This window comes from Sciurus vulgaris, assembly GCF_902686455.1.
Source record: "Sciurus vulgaris genome assembly, chromosome: 8".
In the NCBI taxonomy this organism is placed as follows: Eukaryota; Metazoa; Chordata; class Mammalia; order Rodentia; family Sciuridae; genus Sciurus; species Sciurus vulgaris.
The window spans coordinates 97663203-97681000 of NC_136468.1; the positions used below are offsets into that span (position 1 = coordinate 97663203).

At 38.7% G+C, this 17798-nt stretch overlaps 1 protein-coding gene across 5 annotated transcripts in view; it reads right to left on the bottom strand.

Annotated features, from left to right (window-relative positions):
- ELMO1 (engulfment and cell motility 1) overlaps positions 1-17798 on the bottom strand; it is a 565675-nt gene that overhangs the window by 372630 nt on the left and 175247 nt on the right. For all 5 annotated transcript variants that reach the window (XM_079151165.1, XM_079151164.1, XM_079151167.1 and 2 more), the window contains 2 exons: positions 13977-14146; positions 4392-4427 (listed from right to left, as the gene is read on the bottom strand). In XM_079151165.1, coding sequence (XP_079007291.1) covers positions 4392-4427; positions 13977-14146 — 206 coding nt within the window. The remainder of the gene's footprint in view (positions 1-4391; positions 4428-13976; positions 14147-17798) is intronic.

The following is a 17798-nucleotide window of genomic DNA, read 5'->3' on the forward strand; positions in this document are numbered from 1 at the left end:
CTGTTTCACTGATTGCATCTATTTTTATTCTCTCTTTTCTACTTACTAAGTGCACATTCTTTCCCTGACTTCCTAATCAGAAATTTAGATCATTGATTTTTTTAAATCTTTATTCTTCTCCAATATAAACATTTAAGCCTAGAAATTTCCTTCAAACTGCTGATTTAGATTCATCACAAATTTTGCTGTACGTTTTATTTTCAACACCATCCAGTTAAAAATATTTGGTAATTTCAACTAGGTTGTTCCTTGACTCTCAGGCAATAAGAATATCTTCTAACTCCAAATGTCCAGAAATTTTCAGCTATATAATTGTTACTGATTTATAATCTAATTTGCTTGTGATCAAAGAACATAACTTGTATAGTTTGAATCATTTGTAAATTCTTAAGACTTTCTATGTTCAAGCATATGATCTCTTTCCCAGTGCCTTCAAAAAAATATGTATTCTGCTATTGTTGGGTGTGATGCTCTATAAATGCCAATTAAGACCTTCAGCAGTGTTAATCAGATCATCTACACTCTTACTGATTTTGCCTAGATTTCCTATCAGTTAGGAGACAGTGGTTTAAAATATTCAACTAAAATGAATGATGGGTTTGTCCATTTTCCTTCCTGTCAGTTTATGCTTTGTGTATTTTACCCTTATTATTAGGTGCACACACATTTAACATTTTTGTTTTCCTAATGAACTGACCATTTTTTATTATTTATACCTCTTTATCTGATAACATTATCTGCAGATCTTATTTTATTGTTATAAGCATCTGCATGATATACTTTTCCATGCTTTTATTTTCAAGTCATATGTGTCCATGTGTCTTTTATAAACAGCATAGAGCTGAGGTCATGCATTTTGTTTTTTGTGATTTTTTTTTTTTAATCAGACAATCTAAGCCTTTTAACTAAAGTGCTTAGTTCACTTACACTTGATGTACTGATATGATTACATTTAAGTTCATTAATCTGTTTTTTGGGTTTTTTTTTTTTTTTTTTTTTTTTTTTTTTTTTTTTTTTTGACACCAGGGATTGAACTCAGGGGCATTCAACCACTGAGCCACATCCCCAGCCCTATTTTGTACTCTACTTTTAGAGACAGGGTCTCACTGAGTTGCTTAGTACCTCACTGTGGCTGAGGTTGGTTTTTTTTTCAGACTGCATTTTGATTCATTGTATACTAATGAGGTACAACTTTTCATTTCTATGGTTGTACACAATGTAAATTCACACCATCCATGTAATCATACATGTACATAGGGTAATAATGTCTGTCTCAGTTCACTATCTTTCCTTCTCCCAGCCCTCCTGCCCCATTTCCCTCTACACAATCCAAAGTTCTTGAACTCATAATCCTCCTCACTCAGCCTCTAGAGCCACTGGGATTACAGGTGTGTACCACTGGGCCTCGTTTAATTTGTTAATTTTTTTTTTTCATTTTTTCCAACTATGTCGTGTTCTCCAGTTCTCCTTTCCTACCTTCTTTGGGGTTAATTAAATATTTTAAAACTACAATGGTATAGTTTCTTTTATATCCACATCCTTTGTGCTCCTGTTGCTATATATTTCACATCTCTACATATTATAAACCCTATAAAACAACACTGTAATTTTAGCTTTATATATTATATGACTTTTAAAGAAGTCTGAACAAAAGAAAGAAAAGTATATTTTGTCTTTTATACTTATCCACTCCTCTACAGTTTTCAGGTTTCTTCATACTGTTATAGAACCTGATTTCTATGTAGGGCCAAGTCCGTACAGCCTGAAAAACTCACTTCATATTTCTTGCAATATATATCTGCTGATAATGAACTGTCTTCGTTTGCCTTCATCTCAACGTGTTTTTAGTTCACCATTATTTCCAGAGAGTTTTTGTAGTTATAGAATTCTGGAATGACAAGCTCTTTTTCTTCTTTCAGCATATTTAAGAGGTCCTTCTGGCCCCTGTTATTTCTAGTAGACAGTCAGCCTTCATTCTTGTGTTTGTTATTTTCATTAATAAATTACTTTTCTCTGACTGCTTTCATTTTATCTTTGGAATTCACAAATTTGACTATTATTTTCCTAGGTACAGTTTTTTCTGTGTTTATCCCTCTTGGGGGTTCACAGAGCTCCTTAGATCTTTATGTATGTTAACATATGTATGTTAACAAATTAAACTGTTTTTGTATAATTATTTCCTCAAATAATTTCCTTCCTCTCCTGTGGGGATTCCAATTAATTGTATTTTAAGTCACTTCTTGTTATCTCATAGGTCAAGTACTTACTATTCATTTTATCTATTTTCTCAGATTGGGTAATATATACTAATTTATCTCCGATGTTACTGGCTCTTTTTCTGTCATCTTCAATCCTTATACAATGAATTTTTCATTTTAACTCTTCCGCTTTCCAGTTTAAAATTTACAATTAGTTATTTTTTATGTTTTCCATTTCTCTGTTAAGATTCCTCAACTGCACATTCATTATATAGACACTTTTCTTTGGTTTTTTAAGGTATTTTTAAAAGTTGTTTTAAAATTTTCATCTGCTAATTCCAACATCTGACACTGGAATTCTTACAATCAGTTTCTATCACCTGCTTTTTTTTTTTAAACTATGAGTCATCCTTTCCTATTTTTGTATACACAGTAAATTTTTTATTGTATACTGAATATTGTGGATAAAACATTGTCAAGGCTTAGAATTCAGTTTTGTTCCTCTAAAAAGAGTGTTGATTTTTGTTCTAGCAGAAGGTTACTCAAACTCCAAATTGTGCAGTGAGTGACAGCTCACATCTCTGTTCAATTCTTCAAGTTTTCAGATCACTCATTTTACCAGCTCCTCTGGGTTTCCACAAACACATATGCATTCATGTTGCCATGATCAGTAATAGATTTCAGCAGAATTTATATGTAGATGTTGGGTTTTATACAATCTGAGCTTTCTTTCTTTCATGGATTCTCCCTAATGATCAAGCTACTCTTACAGTTCAAAACTAGTAATTTAGTAATGCCAGGGCTTTCTGCCACGCCATACTACACGGATGAGCAGGTGATCTGGCCTTCCATCTACTTTCTGCCTTGCTATCCAGTGCCTTCAGATGGTCATTTTTAGATGTTCTGTCCACAATATTTTATCTATGAGGTATTATCTGTATTTGTGTTAATCTGATTATACTACTCTGTCATTAGCAGAACTAGGGCTCTGATAATTGATTTCTGTCCATGATTGATAAATGGGTATCATGGATCACAAACTGTTCGGCATCCCTACATAGAACAGACTAAAACTATTGGCTGGCAAATTTTTAAGAAATTATTTTGGTTTTAGATCCCCCAATTCCTCTACATTAGCGAATTATATGATGCTGATGGAGAAAAAAGGTTTCCATCCTACCTCCACCATCTGATTTTAACTACTGCATTAAGGAAAAGATGATAGTCATACTGATCTTGTGTGGTGGATATAAGGGTGGGTAAGAAGCAATGAGTGTAACATTGAGATTATGCCCAGGTTAAACTCTCATAAAAGTGGTTTCTGCTGCCTTTACCATTAAGTGCTTCTACTATATTAAAAATGTATGTCAAAATATGCTTTCTACTTTAGTAGAATTTAATAAACACAAGAGTTCCTGTAACTAATTCTCTTTCTATGTGGGAGGAGTAGGGGACAGCGAACCCCCTGAGCTCAGTACCATACTAGAGTACACTAACGGTGATAAGGATTTTGTCTGAGGGCTTGAGAAATGAGGTCCACATTTTGAGGTGCTGTTCAGTCTTCCTTCTCAGGATGAAATTATCTGCTTCACACCTGGGTGCCAGGGAAATTTATTCAGCCTACTTAAGGGAGGTTGTTAGATCATATTTGGACTCACCCTGATTAAAGGGTAAAAAAGTCACTCAAGGGGGAAGACTCAGATCTCCAGACACAATTTGCAGGCAATTCACTTAATACATAGGTGATTGAGCACTTTCTCAAACCCAGAGTAAATAATTTTCATTCCACAGATCAGTCCTGAATATTTTTTTAAATGTGGATTTTTTTTCTTTCTGAGCTATTGAAGAAAATCAAAGACTTTTAACTTTGAACATCACACAGGCCACAAAAAAGAAAGTTTTGTTTAAAGTAATGCATAAAATTATGCCTAGTATTGCTTCAGGAGAAGGGCAGCAATCCTGATGTGATCATTTAGTGGTTACAAACATAAAATGCTCTTTCTACTATAAAGGCAAAAGAGAAGGAAAATAAATTTTTAAAGAACTTGTTTATAAGAACATCAAACAGAAAGAAAAAAAATCACTTACTCAAAATATCTAGCTGCATAGTTATGAAGTTAGGGGACAGGGCTTAATTATACAGAGGAAAAGGAAGTATTAAATCATCCATATGAATTGATCATATATTCTTACCAGGGCTTCATAATCTTCTGCAATTTCTGGTATCGTCTGCAAAATTTAAAAACAGCCATGTGAGGAGCATGTTTGAAAGTCATGATTTTTACACAAAGAATATATCTCAAAGAAAACTCAGGATTAGCTGGGCTTGGTGGTGCATGCTTGTAATTCCAGAGACTCCAAAGGCTGAGGCAGAAGGATGGCACGTTCTAGGCCAGCCTCAGCAAGTTAGACCCAAAATTAAAAGGGCTGGGGATTTGGCTCAATAGTAGAATACCCATGGACTCTAACCTTAGTACTGAAAAAAAAAAAAAAAAGAAAGAAAGAAAGAAAGAAAAGTAAAGATTAGATATAGGACAGAGAATCTGCCACCAAGTAAAGCCACTTTATCCATTTTAAAACATCATTCAAAGTAACAAATTGGTATTCTTTAATGATGAGAAGCAATCAAAAGATCAGGATGAAACTACTCTCAAAACTCACTGCATTGATGTATTGCTAAAGGTAACAAGATCACTCTCTTTGGATCAGAATGGGTTTATGTTCCAAAGTGGGGGGACTCCCTAACCATAAGAATGCATACATTTGCAATGAAAAAAGTTCAGCACAAAAGTACTGGACTAGGAATAAATAATTTATTATCCTTCTTTGGCAAAATGCCCACTAATTGTACTTTTTCTTCAAAATTTGGGCTTTTTCTGAGGGAAGACACAGCACTTTCTGTGATGAGAAATTGTGTTGGACACCAAGATCAAAACTCCAGTAAGGGGACTGCAATAGGCAAACCTGGCTGCAAAAAGAGACGAGGTGCTTAAAAAACAAACCAAGAAATGAAAAATACTGAGGGTCCCCAAGGCTCAACAAATCAGGAAACAAACGATTCTATTCTGGTCAAGCCACTTTCCACTCCTCACTTCTGCCAAAAGTCCAGTTTTAAGTCTGCTGTCTATCTGTATTAAGGATCCTTCTCTTACTCCAACTAGTAACCTCCTATGCCCAAACTCACTTCACCCTAGGCTCCTGTGAGGAGCCTCCCTGACCTCTCATTTCCCTAATTTAGACTGTAGGGGGCGCCAGTGTCTATAAACCACAGGCCATAGGACATCTCACTGCCCTGACTCCCTGCAGGCCAGGGCTCTATACCATAACGGCATAACATCAGGCACACACAGAGTAGGTACTCAAAATAACATTTGGGGCGTGATTTTGTTCTGAAGATTTCACATTCTCAATCACATAAAATGTAACTCCTTCAACAACCCAAATAGCTGCATGAAGGCTAAAATCTAGTGTTTTGTAAAACTATGAAAAAATGTTCATAAGTAACTTTTCCTCATTTCCTCTCTTCCTTTCCTTTCCCTGTTTTTGTTTTTAAAATATTTATTGTTTTTCTTCCTTCATCAAAAAGCTATTGGCAGAGAGAAAGAAATAGGTAGCCAGGGGGCAGCTAGTCTGAGCAGAAGCTGGGGACATTTGCAAAGGCCAAACACAAGCTTCCACTGAAAGGAACCAGGAGTCCTTGGAGAAATGGCTCATGCCAGGGCTGAGGCAAGGAAAGATCTACATATGCTGGGAACATCTGATTAAGGCAGAAGGCAAAGAAATGCTCAAGAAATGATGGGAAAATGTTCAAAAGGACATAAGAAGCCAGCTTGAACGAGCTCCTGCCAACCATGGCTGAGACAAGGTGAGGATCCCAATCATAGTACTGATAGATGATAGCCACTGAATAAAACAGGAACAAATGAGTCCACTTACTATCAAGTAATATGTTGATAAAGTTTCAGAACAAAAGTCCTGGGAAAAAATTCACAGAAATCTGATTTGTACCACTTTCCAATGTCCACGGTGTCACTACTCTCCCCATGGCCAATTTAAAGTACCACCATGACATCGGTGAGCAGGGAGCTGGGAAGAGTTGTGTGTAAAAGTGGCTATTGGAAGTGGTACAAGCCAGCAGCTAGCACACCACTGGAAATCAATATACAAATGAATAAAAACATAGGAGAACATAAGTCTCTTCCAACAGAGGAAAAGCAGCTAATAAATGTAGAAAGAATGATAATATCAGAAAAATCTCCTTTGGAAATTATCATACTAATAAGTAATTTAGATAAGAAAATTAGTGTCAAAACTGGTGGGTGAAATTGGGATGAGGAATTGGATTTTATATGGTTTCAAAGTATCTCCCTACAAATTATTCATGACATGATTGTAAAGGTTGGTGGTGAAGGCTGCAATGAAGACAACCTGGAAGATGTTCTTAATCAAGTGGCCAAAGTGAACATGACTAAGACAAAGAGGCATCTTGGGCCAATAACAGGATACAATAAAAAACAGAAACAAAATCATAAGCGTCAGTGAAATTCCAATCAAGGACATATAATATAGACCTGATCATGAGAAAACATTAGACAAACCTGCCAAAAAAAAAATGTGGGGTTTAATGGAAAACTATGCAGTCTATAACACACCCTTCTGGGTTATCAGATTCTAGCTCTGTGCTGCCTTTGAGCTATTTTACAACTCTTGCAAGCTGTAGGTAACTAATGGATATATATTTTTATCCTGTCTGGTAGTGATTTAATTGGCTTCCTCCCTGCTGGTGGAAAACCAGTTTGGTCTCCATTTGCAATTCATCTCAACATTCCTTTGCTCCATATAAATTTGTTCTCTTTTGACTTTTCCTTTTGAAACGATTATACCATCTGCAGGTCCCCTCATATCATATGGGTAAAATAAATTCTTTTAACACATGTTCATTTGTACATCTGTAAGAAAGTCATAGTTTTACCCTACCCTGAAAATGATTATTATACAATTAATGGATAACGATCTTTTAACAAACCCAATTGGAGGACAGGCTACCAGATGGCTAACCTATAATGTTAAAAAAGAAAAAAATCAAAGTTATGCAAGAAAAGGAATGACTGACTACGGAACAGATCCAAATTGCAGGAGACAGGACAACAGGGTAGAAGGTACTACCTGAAGTTATATCCTTTGTATTAAAAGGTGCAATTGTGACAACAAGAAAAGCCTGAGTGGGGTCTCTCTAGGTGAAGGACAAAGGGAGTTCTGTATTCTTGAAACTTTTCTGTAAGTTTGAAACTATTTTGAAATAAAGTCTGTGCATACATGTGCACATGCATGAGCATGAGATATATTGAGCAGTCATTGCAAAGTTTCAAAATGATTTTCTAGCTTGGGACCCAAGCATCTTCAGGTTTTTTCATGCATTTCACCTCAACTAGTGGTTCAGCCCTGGAGAGTTCTCCCTGACCAGAGTGCAGAAATCCACCAGGGCTGAGTCAATATTCTTCACATCTCAATTTGTGTATCCTCACTTTGGCTTCAGATTATGCAGAAGGGAACCGTTTTTTGTTGTGATGCGTGTCTGTTGTTCTAACTGAGATACTCTCTCCATCCAGTATATCCATTTAAAAAAAAAAAAAAGAAAGAAAGAAAGAAAGAAATGTAAGAAGAGAAATGGTTCCTGGAAAGGCTAAGGTTTCACAGTGACCAGAAACCTCTCGCTCCAGTCCAAGGAATGGTATTCTTTGCACTAGCAGAAGATAATCTCCTCTTGAAACTGGCCTTATGACCCCTTCTCATTTCCATTACCAGTGAGATGGACAAAGACACAGAGAGAAAGCAGAGGCGGGTAAGGAGGGGGTAGATCCTGTTTAAGGAATTTTCTGCTGAAGTTGGCCTCCTAGGCCTTTGTGATGTAAATTTTTGGCAGGGCCCCAAAAGGGAGTTCCAGTTGGGACTCCCTTAGATATGCAGAGAGAAGCTACAGAAAAAAACAGGCAGAGGGAGCTGGGAAGATCAGGCAGTCCTTCCAGCCAGGGCTGACTGTAGAGACCACACTGAGCAGTCTGAGAGCTTATTTGCTACTCCCTGTGGTCTCTGAGGAGGTGAAACTTTCATGGTATGAGCTGGACTGAGCTGCTAGGCAGTGAGCTGACTGATCCATTTGGCCTGGCCTGGGTCTTCCTGAACAGCCTGGGCTTAACAATACACCAGGTTCTCAGAAGCCATGATATGAGTTGAAGCTGACAATCTGACTGTGGCATTTAAGTTTCTTTCAAAAAAGAAATTCACCTTTTGGATGAAGACAAAAATTACAGGAAATGTTCATATAATCAAAACTGTCACATGCATCTTTTTATTCTTCCCACATACCTTTCTGCACTCCTCACAAGCCTAGCCCAGTATCAGGAATACTGCTCAGCACTCCAAGAACATACACTTTGCTCAACAAATAAAACCTATAAACCTATTCTCAAGCATGGGTGCTCAGCAACGAAACTACAGAAACGTGCAGTGTGTGTAACTGAAGTCCTCCTACCTTAAGTTTCACAATACCTGAAAAATGAAAACAGCTCTGGTTTAGGTAAAGAGAATTTGAATTATGAATGTTTAATATGGCACTGTTCTTGTGTTGTAATGACAACAATCTTTATAAATACATACACACAATATACCTGTATATAGTATCAGCCAGGTTTCTTCCTCTAAAATATAAACATGACAGAGTGGATAGGGGGCTAATTATTTGTACAATTACTTTTGTTCATTTTGAAGACAATTACTTATGAATTTTCCATACCACTAAGGTAATTATGAGACTCTTCGACACCATTCCTGATACAGCCAAACTTTGGAGAAATGACCTCAAACAAATAAATTAGCATTTACATGTTCTCTAGATGAGTGGGAACTCCTCAAACACCTCACTGCTATTTCTCCCAGAAAAACTAGAAAATCTATGGGAATTCCAGCCCAGTATTGATCAGGGTATTAGAAATGGAGATAGTCTTACACAAATGATAAAGCATAAATTAGAACATTCTGGCAAGCTCCCAGGCGGTTCAGATTTTAAAACAGCTTTAAAATGCAGATATCCTCTGAGTTAAGAATTTGAACACAATAAAACAATTTAAATAGTCACACGAATTTTGTGAAAAGGAAAGCTGACTTAAGGATGTTCAGAAAGCAACCTGAAAATGATATAAAGGTCGTACAAGAGGGGGATGGTTAACTATACTACCTCCAATTATATTATGCATCAACTGTACCTCAAAAAAGCTGTATAATGAAATAACATGTAGGTGAGGAAATTGGAAAGAATAATATTTAATGATATGAAAATATTGTTAGATATAAAAAGCAGATAGGTTATAAGGAATATGAATATTATAACTACTTTTATAAATTCTGTGCCTATGTATATATTTTAAAGAATATTACATAAGGGATATATACCGAGATATTAAAAGTGCTTGTCTGTGGAAGAATAAATGACAGATTATTTTTTATTATTTTTCTTCTGTTTATTTACATATTTTTAACAATAAATCTGATTTTGTGTTAAGGAATGAAAGTTAATTTTTAAAGACTGTCTGTGTTCTTTGGAAAAATGTGGATTTCAACTTCCTCGCTTGGAGCCCCACTGCCCAGGGTGGTGCTAGAGCTTACTCAGACCCAGCAGCATCATCTTCCCCGTCACGTTGCCAAGTGGGAAGGAAACTGCAAGTGCCCTGCCCTTTCGTTCTTGGACACGTTCCACTGTTCTCTGCCCCCAGTGATGACTGGCCATTTAATAGGGAAGGGCACAGAGTCAACTGCCCAGTAATCTCTGTGCATAGAGGCACAAAGAACACCATGCTATCTTGAAACCCAAAGAACAGACCAGAACTTGAAGTTGCAGGTTTAAAAAAAAAAAAAAATTTTTTCAAATCAAATACCTCATTTCTGAGAATTTTTTGATAGCCATCTCTTTTTGAAGCTCTGCGTACTCCTTCATATTCCTCGCCTTGATTCCGTTGAACATGCTTCCCCCACTTTGTTTCCACAACTATGTTTCAGATATGAGGGATGGGATTTTCAAATTCCACAAGGATGGAAAAATTGAATTCAGGCTATAAAGTACTCTGCTCTGCCAACATGACACTTCCCTGTTGCTCCTTGGTGGCTGATTTAGCCCCATGGCTTCTCTTGATGCCAGGGGAAGAGAGACTTTGAAAGCACAGCCTTAGGTCATGACTAGCAGGTGAGAAATCTCTGAATCTCATTATTATTAAAAGTAAGGGGAAAAATTCCAGCTACATTTCTTCAGTGTTTTCTAAAAATTTCCACAGGTCTAGCTAGTGAAGTCTCCACCTTCCGGAGCTGACCTCTGCCCAGGAGTCATGACTAACTGCCTTCCCAACTGCAGAATCTAGTAAATTCCCATGCTTTCTATTCCAAAGGTTTCCTACTAATTAATTAAGATGTTGCTGTGAACTCGATTGAGAAACCAGGTTTCCTTATAAGAAAAATATCTTTCTCTTTTCTTTTTAATCTGAGCAAGAGATCAGAAAAATAAGCCACCCCTTAGAATGAGATGCAGCACTGGCAGAAGGAAGAAGAGGCCCAAGGATCCATCCCTCAAAAGTAGCATAATTTTGAACTTAGATAAAACAGTGGGACAACACCAAAGGTGATCCAGAGAGATGTCATTGCTTCCCACAAACAAGAGTGTGATGAGAAAGTGTGAGAGAAAAATGCAGAACAGACTTTATCCAAGATCTGGTGTTGTGCTCTGTTTACCTGTCTGAAATGTGGATGGATATAAGAAATTGCAATGGTTTACTGATTTTAAATAGTTAAAATGTCAATGCTCAGGATATTCTTAATGGCATGTTTAACATAAAGAAAATTCAGCATTGATGTTCTCCCATGCTGTACATGAAAACCTGAATCAGATCTGCTCTCTACCATCCTGGGTCTTGGGGATGGTGAGCTTTGGGGCAGCTCTATAGGTTGAGACAAGTTATAAGGTAAAACAACAGGGCTGATGAAAAGTATGTGGAGATGGGGCATTTAAAAAGGTGATTAAATTCAAATGAGGGCTTTAGAGTGTGTCCTAATCAAATTCAGTTGGTATCCCTACAAGAGGAGAAAATTTGTACACACAGAGCCCATGGTGCACACACACTCAGGAGAGCCCATGTGAAGACACAGGGAGAAGGCAGCCAGTCTCTTGCAAAGCCTTCAAGGGAGACCTCAGAAGAAGGGAACTCTGGGGACCCTTGACCTTGAACTTCCAGGGTCCAGAACAATGAGAAAAAACTGTATATGGTTTAGTGTCACAGTCTGTGACACTGTGCTATGGCAGCCTTAGCAGACTAATGCAATAAGAATGTGAAAAAGAAAAATGCCCAGCATTGTAATGACATCTTTGTTGTCAAACTACACAACTGCCAGCCTCTGGTGGCGCTGGAACTCACCACTGTCCTGTATTCCATGTGCGTGGACCCCTGCTTACATGTCTTTACTATTAAAACTGTAATTGGCTCTTGTAAACTCAGAAGTATTTACACAGTTCACTATGAATAATGGGGACCCTAGACACCTAGGCATCTGTGGCAGAGTCACCTACTACTATTAACAGTTGTCATTCCAGTTGGCACATTGCCCATGACATAGCAGTGACTGGTACTTAGATGAATCCATAAATGGCGTAACATTTTTCTATTTTAATTTAATACATTAGTAAATGTCGCTGAGGCTGAAGCCCCCAGGGCTCACCATCCCACTCAGTCGTGGTGGGCGGATAGCAAAGGTCTACCACAGCTGGCAGCCACCTGCAGTAATCCACAGTGGAGAGGGAAGGTATTTATAACCACAGCTCATACTCCTGCTCACTAGAAATGAGGACGAAAGGGCTGACATGCTAGGCTTCCCCTGGAGCTTCTGTCACAGACAGAATGCTTTTTATCCTTTTCCTCTGTCAAGTTCCTCGGATCCCTGAACTCATTCTTACTGAACTTCCTCCTGCCTGGTCCAAGCTCCAACTCCAACTTAGAACAACCACTTTGGAGTCTGGAAACACCCAGAATTTGAGTTTCCCTGTCCCACTCCAAGTTGATGTACTCTAAAACTTTCAAGAGCAGACTTTTAGTCACCACAAAAAAAAAAAAAAAAAAAAAAAAAAAAAGGTACCTGTCTAAAATTGACCTTTTCCAGACCATCCAAGCAATTAGCATTTTTGGATTTGAGGTTTTTTCACCCCACAACCCCACCCCATTTAGTTCTAGAGATTTTTTTTCTACTTGTCTGTAAGGCAAGATCCCCATTCAAACTCTAAAGATCATCACTATGTGAGCCATATCCCTGCTATTGTAAAACATATTGTTTTTGAATAAGAAGAAAAGTATCTTTCACTAGTGCCAACTGTGGGGGTTAAACAAGTCTCCAACAGGTGCAGTCATCTGTTGATTCTTCATATCACTAGGTACTGAAGAGAGATGTAAACAACCCATAATCAAACCTCAATCCTAGATAGCATTTATTTTTTCTAATAAATGCCCATCCCAATCCTACACATGATCAATTCCACATATTAATATGCAACTAACTGATTCAGTCATTTCTCATGCCAATAGCACCCATCCCTGTGACTAGGGCAGCTCCCTGTTCATTGTCCCTCAGCATTTGGTGGTCAGGAGAGGTGACTGTCCACACATGTAAGAGCTGGGCCTTCCTGGCTCCTTATTATTCCAGAGAATCAAAGCCTTCACTGAAGAGGTGAGTTCTCCCACCAGAAAAGGAGTCCATCTCTATGGTGCTCCTGCACAGCCCGGTTCACCAGTATACCCTCTTAGAGACCCTGGGAAATAGAACTGCTGTAGCCTCTAGCCTCTTACCCCTCAGCAGGAACTATATCCAATGGAGTTCTGTCTGTATCATAGCGTCCATCCTTTTTGGAAAGCAAGGTTCACATCTTTTAAAAATTTCCTACTCCCCATTCTTTCACATACCGTAGACACTCAATAAATACTTATCGCATTTAATTTTAAATAATTAGTGACATGTATTTGACCATTCAAATGTTAATTGAAAAAATAACTCCAGAGTGGTATGCTGCCCTTTTTCAATACTTTGCAACATTAGTGGATAGAGTCAGGGAAAGGAAGTTTCCTTAGAGACAGGCAAGAGATGTGAGAGATTAATATTCTGTAAAATTATAATTTTAATGTTGTCAAGGACCACAGATATAATGACCTAATATTTTTTTCCTCCAAAATATGAAACTTCAGGCATTTATGGATTTTTGCTAAGTCTCAGATACTGGCTAGTTGGTGAGAAGAGGACATAGAGCTACTGAAATTACAAACTCACTAGCTATTTTCATGGATGTGTGACAGTGTGTGTATGTGTGTGTGAGAGAGAGAGAGAGAGAGAGAGAGAGAGAGAGTGTGTGTGTGTGTGTGTGTGTGTGTGTGTTACTGGGGATTTAGTCCAGGAGCACTTTACCACTGAGCTACATCTTCAGCCTTTTTTTTTTTTTTTTTCTTCTTTATGAGACTGGGTCTCACTAAGTTTTGAGGCCAACCTCAATCTTGCAGTCCTCCTGCCTTGGCTTCCTAAGTCTCTGGAAATTACAAGCACACATCATAGTGCCTAACTCCTAGCTACTATCTTAAAAGCCATTTTCCCCTGAGTCTAGAAAGTTCTGATCTTTAAAAGTAGAAACTGCAAACACAGGGAATTTAACAAACATCAAAAATGCTGGAACAATAGGACAGAGTCTGGACAAAGGATGCTTACTCAGTGCCGCTTTCAACCATCTGGGTGAGGAGAGAGATGCCATCCAGGTTTATAAACTCCTGGGCAAACGTGACATCCCGGGAGAGGCTGGCCAGGTCCTTCAGGGCCTCCAGTTTGGCGTCCATACTTGATGACTGGATTCGTTCATGGAGTTGCTGGGCATTTTGAGCCTCACGGGGAGCAAGGGCAAAAACAGAGGGAAGAGTGTTCAAAAAGGAAACCACAACTGCACAACAAATAACATAGGGGTCAAAAGCATAAGACCATATGCATACTGGAGAGTGGGCATCTCAAGAGCAGGTTTCCAACTACAGAGACTCCTCCTAAGACGCACTGTCCATTCACTTCACAGTGGGACCCAGTGCCCTCTTTTAATAGAGCTTGCCATTTCGATTTCAGGGAAAAGCAGGGCAAGAGCACCAGGATATTAAAGCAGCAGAAAACGAACAACGGTGTGGCAGAGAGGAGGGAAAGTTATGGTAGAATGCTTACTTTGTAAGTAAAATTATTATCTGCAAGTGACAATTGGCAATCAGAAAAATGCATATGGCATGCTGGCCCACTCTGTCAGGGCTCCGAATAACAACCAACCACACATACATTCTGAAGTGTTGTCCGGACACCCAAATCACCTTTCCAGGCTACTGAAAATCTTGCAGCAGGATATGCTGCTTGCAAATCCAATTTTCAACAACATGTGTTTCACAGCATCGGCTACATACTGTGCGAACTTAACAAAATAATCAGAGAAGCCAAATGAACAGCTATGCCTAGGACTGGAGTCCTCCTTCACAAAGCGTCTGTGTTTGGCTTCTGCATGCAGGAGAGACAGGCAGAGATGAACTCTGGATGATATGTAGTTTATGTGTCTCATTCATCCACATTAAGACAAGGTTTCTATACCTACTTTTCAGTTGGGACAGGAAATAAGAAAAACAATTTTTTCTTAATAGAAATAACTGAACATCAGTTGTGGTTATTTAATTCAAAATTGCAGTGGTTTAAGTACTCTGCCATCTTCACATTCTCCTTCTCAGGCAAGGTTTACTATACCTACTTTTCATGGGGCAGGAAATAAGAAAAATAATTTTTTCTTATTAAAAATAACTGAACATCTGTTGTAGTTATTTAACTCACAATTGCAGTGGTTTAAGTACTCTGCCATCTCATATTTTCCTTCTCAGGTACTCCCTCCCTCCTCCTTTGCAATTCTATTATACTTTGGAGAAAAGGGAAGATGAGGTCTGCTGTGGTTTGGTTGCAGTTTGACCCCCAAGGGTCCGTGTGCTGGAAGCTTGATTCCCTACGTGAACATGTTAAGAAGTGGTGGGAACTTTAAGAGGTGAAACTTAGTGAAAGGTCATTATTTACTGGCCCCTCCCTGCTCATGCCCTGGCTTTCTGTCCCACCATGTGATCTCTCCCTCTCACAGACTCTCTCCTCCATGGCTTCTACCGTGAGGTCCTCACCAGAGCTGAAATGATTGCCAATGCCATGCCCTTGAACCTCCAGAACTGTGAGCTAAACAAACCCCTTTTCTTTGTAAGTTATCTAGTCTCGGGTATTTCCTCAGTCACAAAAAACAGTCTAATATGGAGCATTTGACCCCAGTGATGAGCTATCTCTCCTGAACAGAAAGTGGATGCAAATAACTGAAGGACACCCTGTGAATTAGGAGAGGATTAGATTGCAGAGAAGAGGTAGGGAATCCATACAGATAATGAGAGCAGAAGGACTCTATCTCAACAGGGCCCCCAGACACAGCCTCTCCCTCCCCGCCCATTTCCCTTCACTGTCACCTGTAAGCAGCCCCCATGGAGAGCAGGAGATTTACCCATAATAGCAATGACAGTATCCAGGTCAAGGCTGACCAGATGCCCCATCTCTTGTTCAGAGATCTACTGGAGTCTCCCATTTCGTTATAACTGAAGACCAGTATCTGGTGCAGTAGTTTGCACCAGAAATTAGAAAAGGAGAAAGAAGGAGGAGAGGAATGAGAACACTCCTTACAGAGTTACTAATTCCCAAATAATTGAAAAGTCCCTCAAATTCTAAATGCCCAAATTTCTTAAAGGGGCAGTAGAGAGCTGAATGAGAACTTTATTTATCTTTTAAAATTGTTTAAAGGTATACCATTAGATAAAATTTTCCAATGGTTATTTCAAATGGATATAATAACACTGACCTATAATAGTTGATCCAAGTGTATCACCTTGAATTCCTTGGGAAATAGACTTTTTTCCAAGTAGGAAATCTGCATTTCATATATAGATTATGATAATAAGTACTCAAAAATTCTTTGTTATTATTAACAATAACTACCAGGGTTTGGTGATGTTAATGCTATCAATAAAAATAGCTAGCAGTCACCTAGCACTTTTGATGAGCCACTATTCCAAATACTATTATTAAGCAATTCATTTCACATGCATAACCGTCCTACCACCTAGGTACTTTCATTATCTTCACTTAACAAAGAAAACTGAAGCCATAGACAAGTAACTTTCCCAAGGTCACCCAGCTCATCAGTACTGAAACTAAGATAAAATCAAGGCTGCTGGCCCCTAAAGAACCATACTCTGAACAGTGAATTTCAATTGTTGCATGCACAAGAATTACCTGGACAGCTTCTTAAAACACAGATCTCTAGGCCACCTCTGGAGTTTCTTGTTTCTATAGCTTGAGGTGGAGGACCCCAAATTACACACTGAACCAGCTCCCAGGTGTTGCAGATGCTGCTGGTCCCTAATCATAGGCTGAGACCTACTGCTCTAAATCACTAAGGACATTGCATCTTGCAGAGATGATAGAATGTGTAACTCTGATTGTGTCTTCCAATTACCACCTCGTTTTCCCCAGCTGGGGCACAATACAGCCCTCTGAGTTTACTGTACCAAAAAAATAAATAAATAAATAAAAGAAAAGAAAAGAAAATCTAGTTGCTCTTGTAAAGGCCATGCATTTTTCAGGAAAAACTTTTGCTAAGAAAATAATGGGAAAATCAATAAGGTAGAAGCGAGGCAGGAGGAATTTATAAATTATACCATGCTTTCTACTTCATTTAACTGTCTTTGATAAGTTACCTACATAAAGTAAATAAGTAAAATTTAAAATAAGTGAAGAGTTACAACAGAAACTTAAAAAGGACAAGTGTCCCAAACAGAGGAATCGAGACTGAACAGTCTCAAATCCCGAGACTGCTAAGGGGTTGCTGCAATGGAAATAAAATACTTAACCAAGGCAGTCAAACATCAGAGTAGCAAAGCAATACCCTGCCTTGCTGAGGTCTCAGTCAGGAAGTCACACTAAGACCAGTATTAAAGCTCCTCCAGATGGTGTTCCAACTGCAGTGTTCAAAGATCATAATACGCAATAGCCAGAAACATTCCTATGGAACCATTCTCCCCTCCTGGCCCCAGTGTCTGAGAATGTGTCCTGTTCTCAGGGTGCTGCTTTAAGTGTTCCCTTCCCTTGCTCCTTCCCTTGGTACCATCATTTCGGGAAGCAACTCTTCTTAAAGGTGTAGGGCTCCCCTGGGGTTTGCTTTGGAATATGGTTTCCTCTTTGTTTCAGGACAGGGTGAGCCACTGGAGGGACACATCATAAATGAGGATTAGGTACTGGGTCACCTTGAAAGGCTCCCTGAATTAGGAGCAACTTCCAATTCTGTCACTGGCTGCTCTGGAGACGTAGTGAACTTCTCTCCACTTCGCTTGGCCTCATTTTCCCCATCAGTAGGTACGGGGAGGAACAGTGATGGGATCACGGTTAAGGTTCCCTGCAGCCCACAGAGTGACAAATTATTTCCCAGCTAGGCAGGAA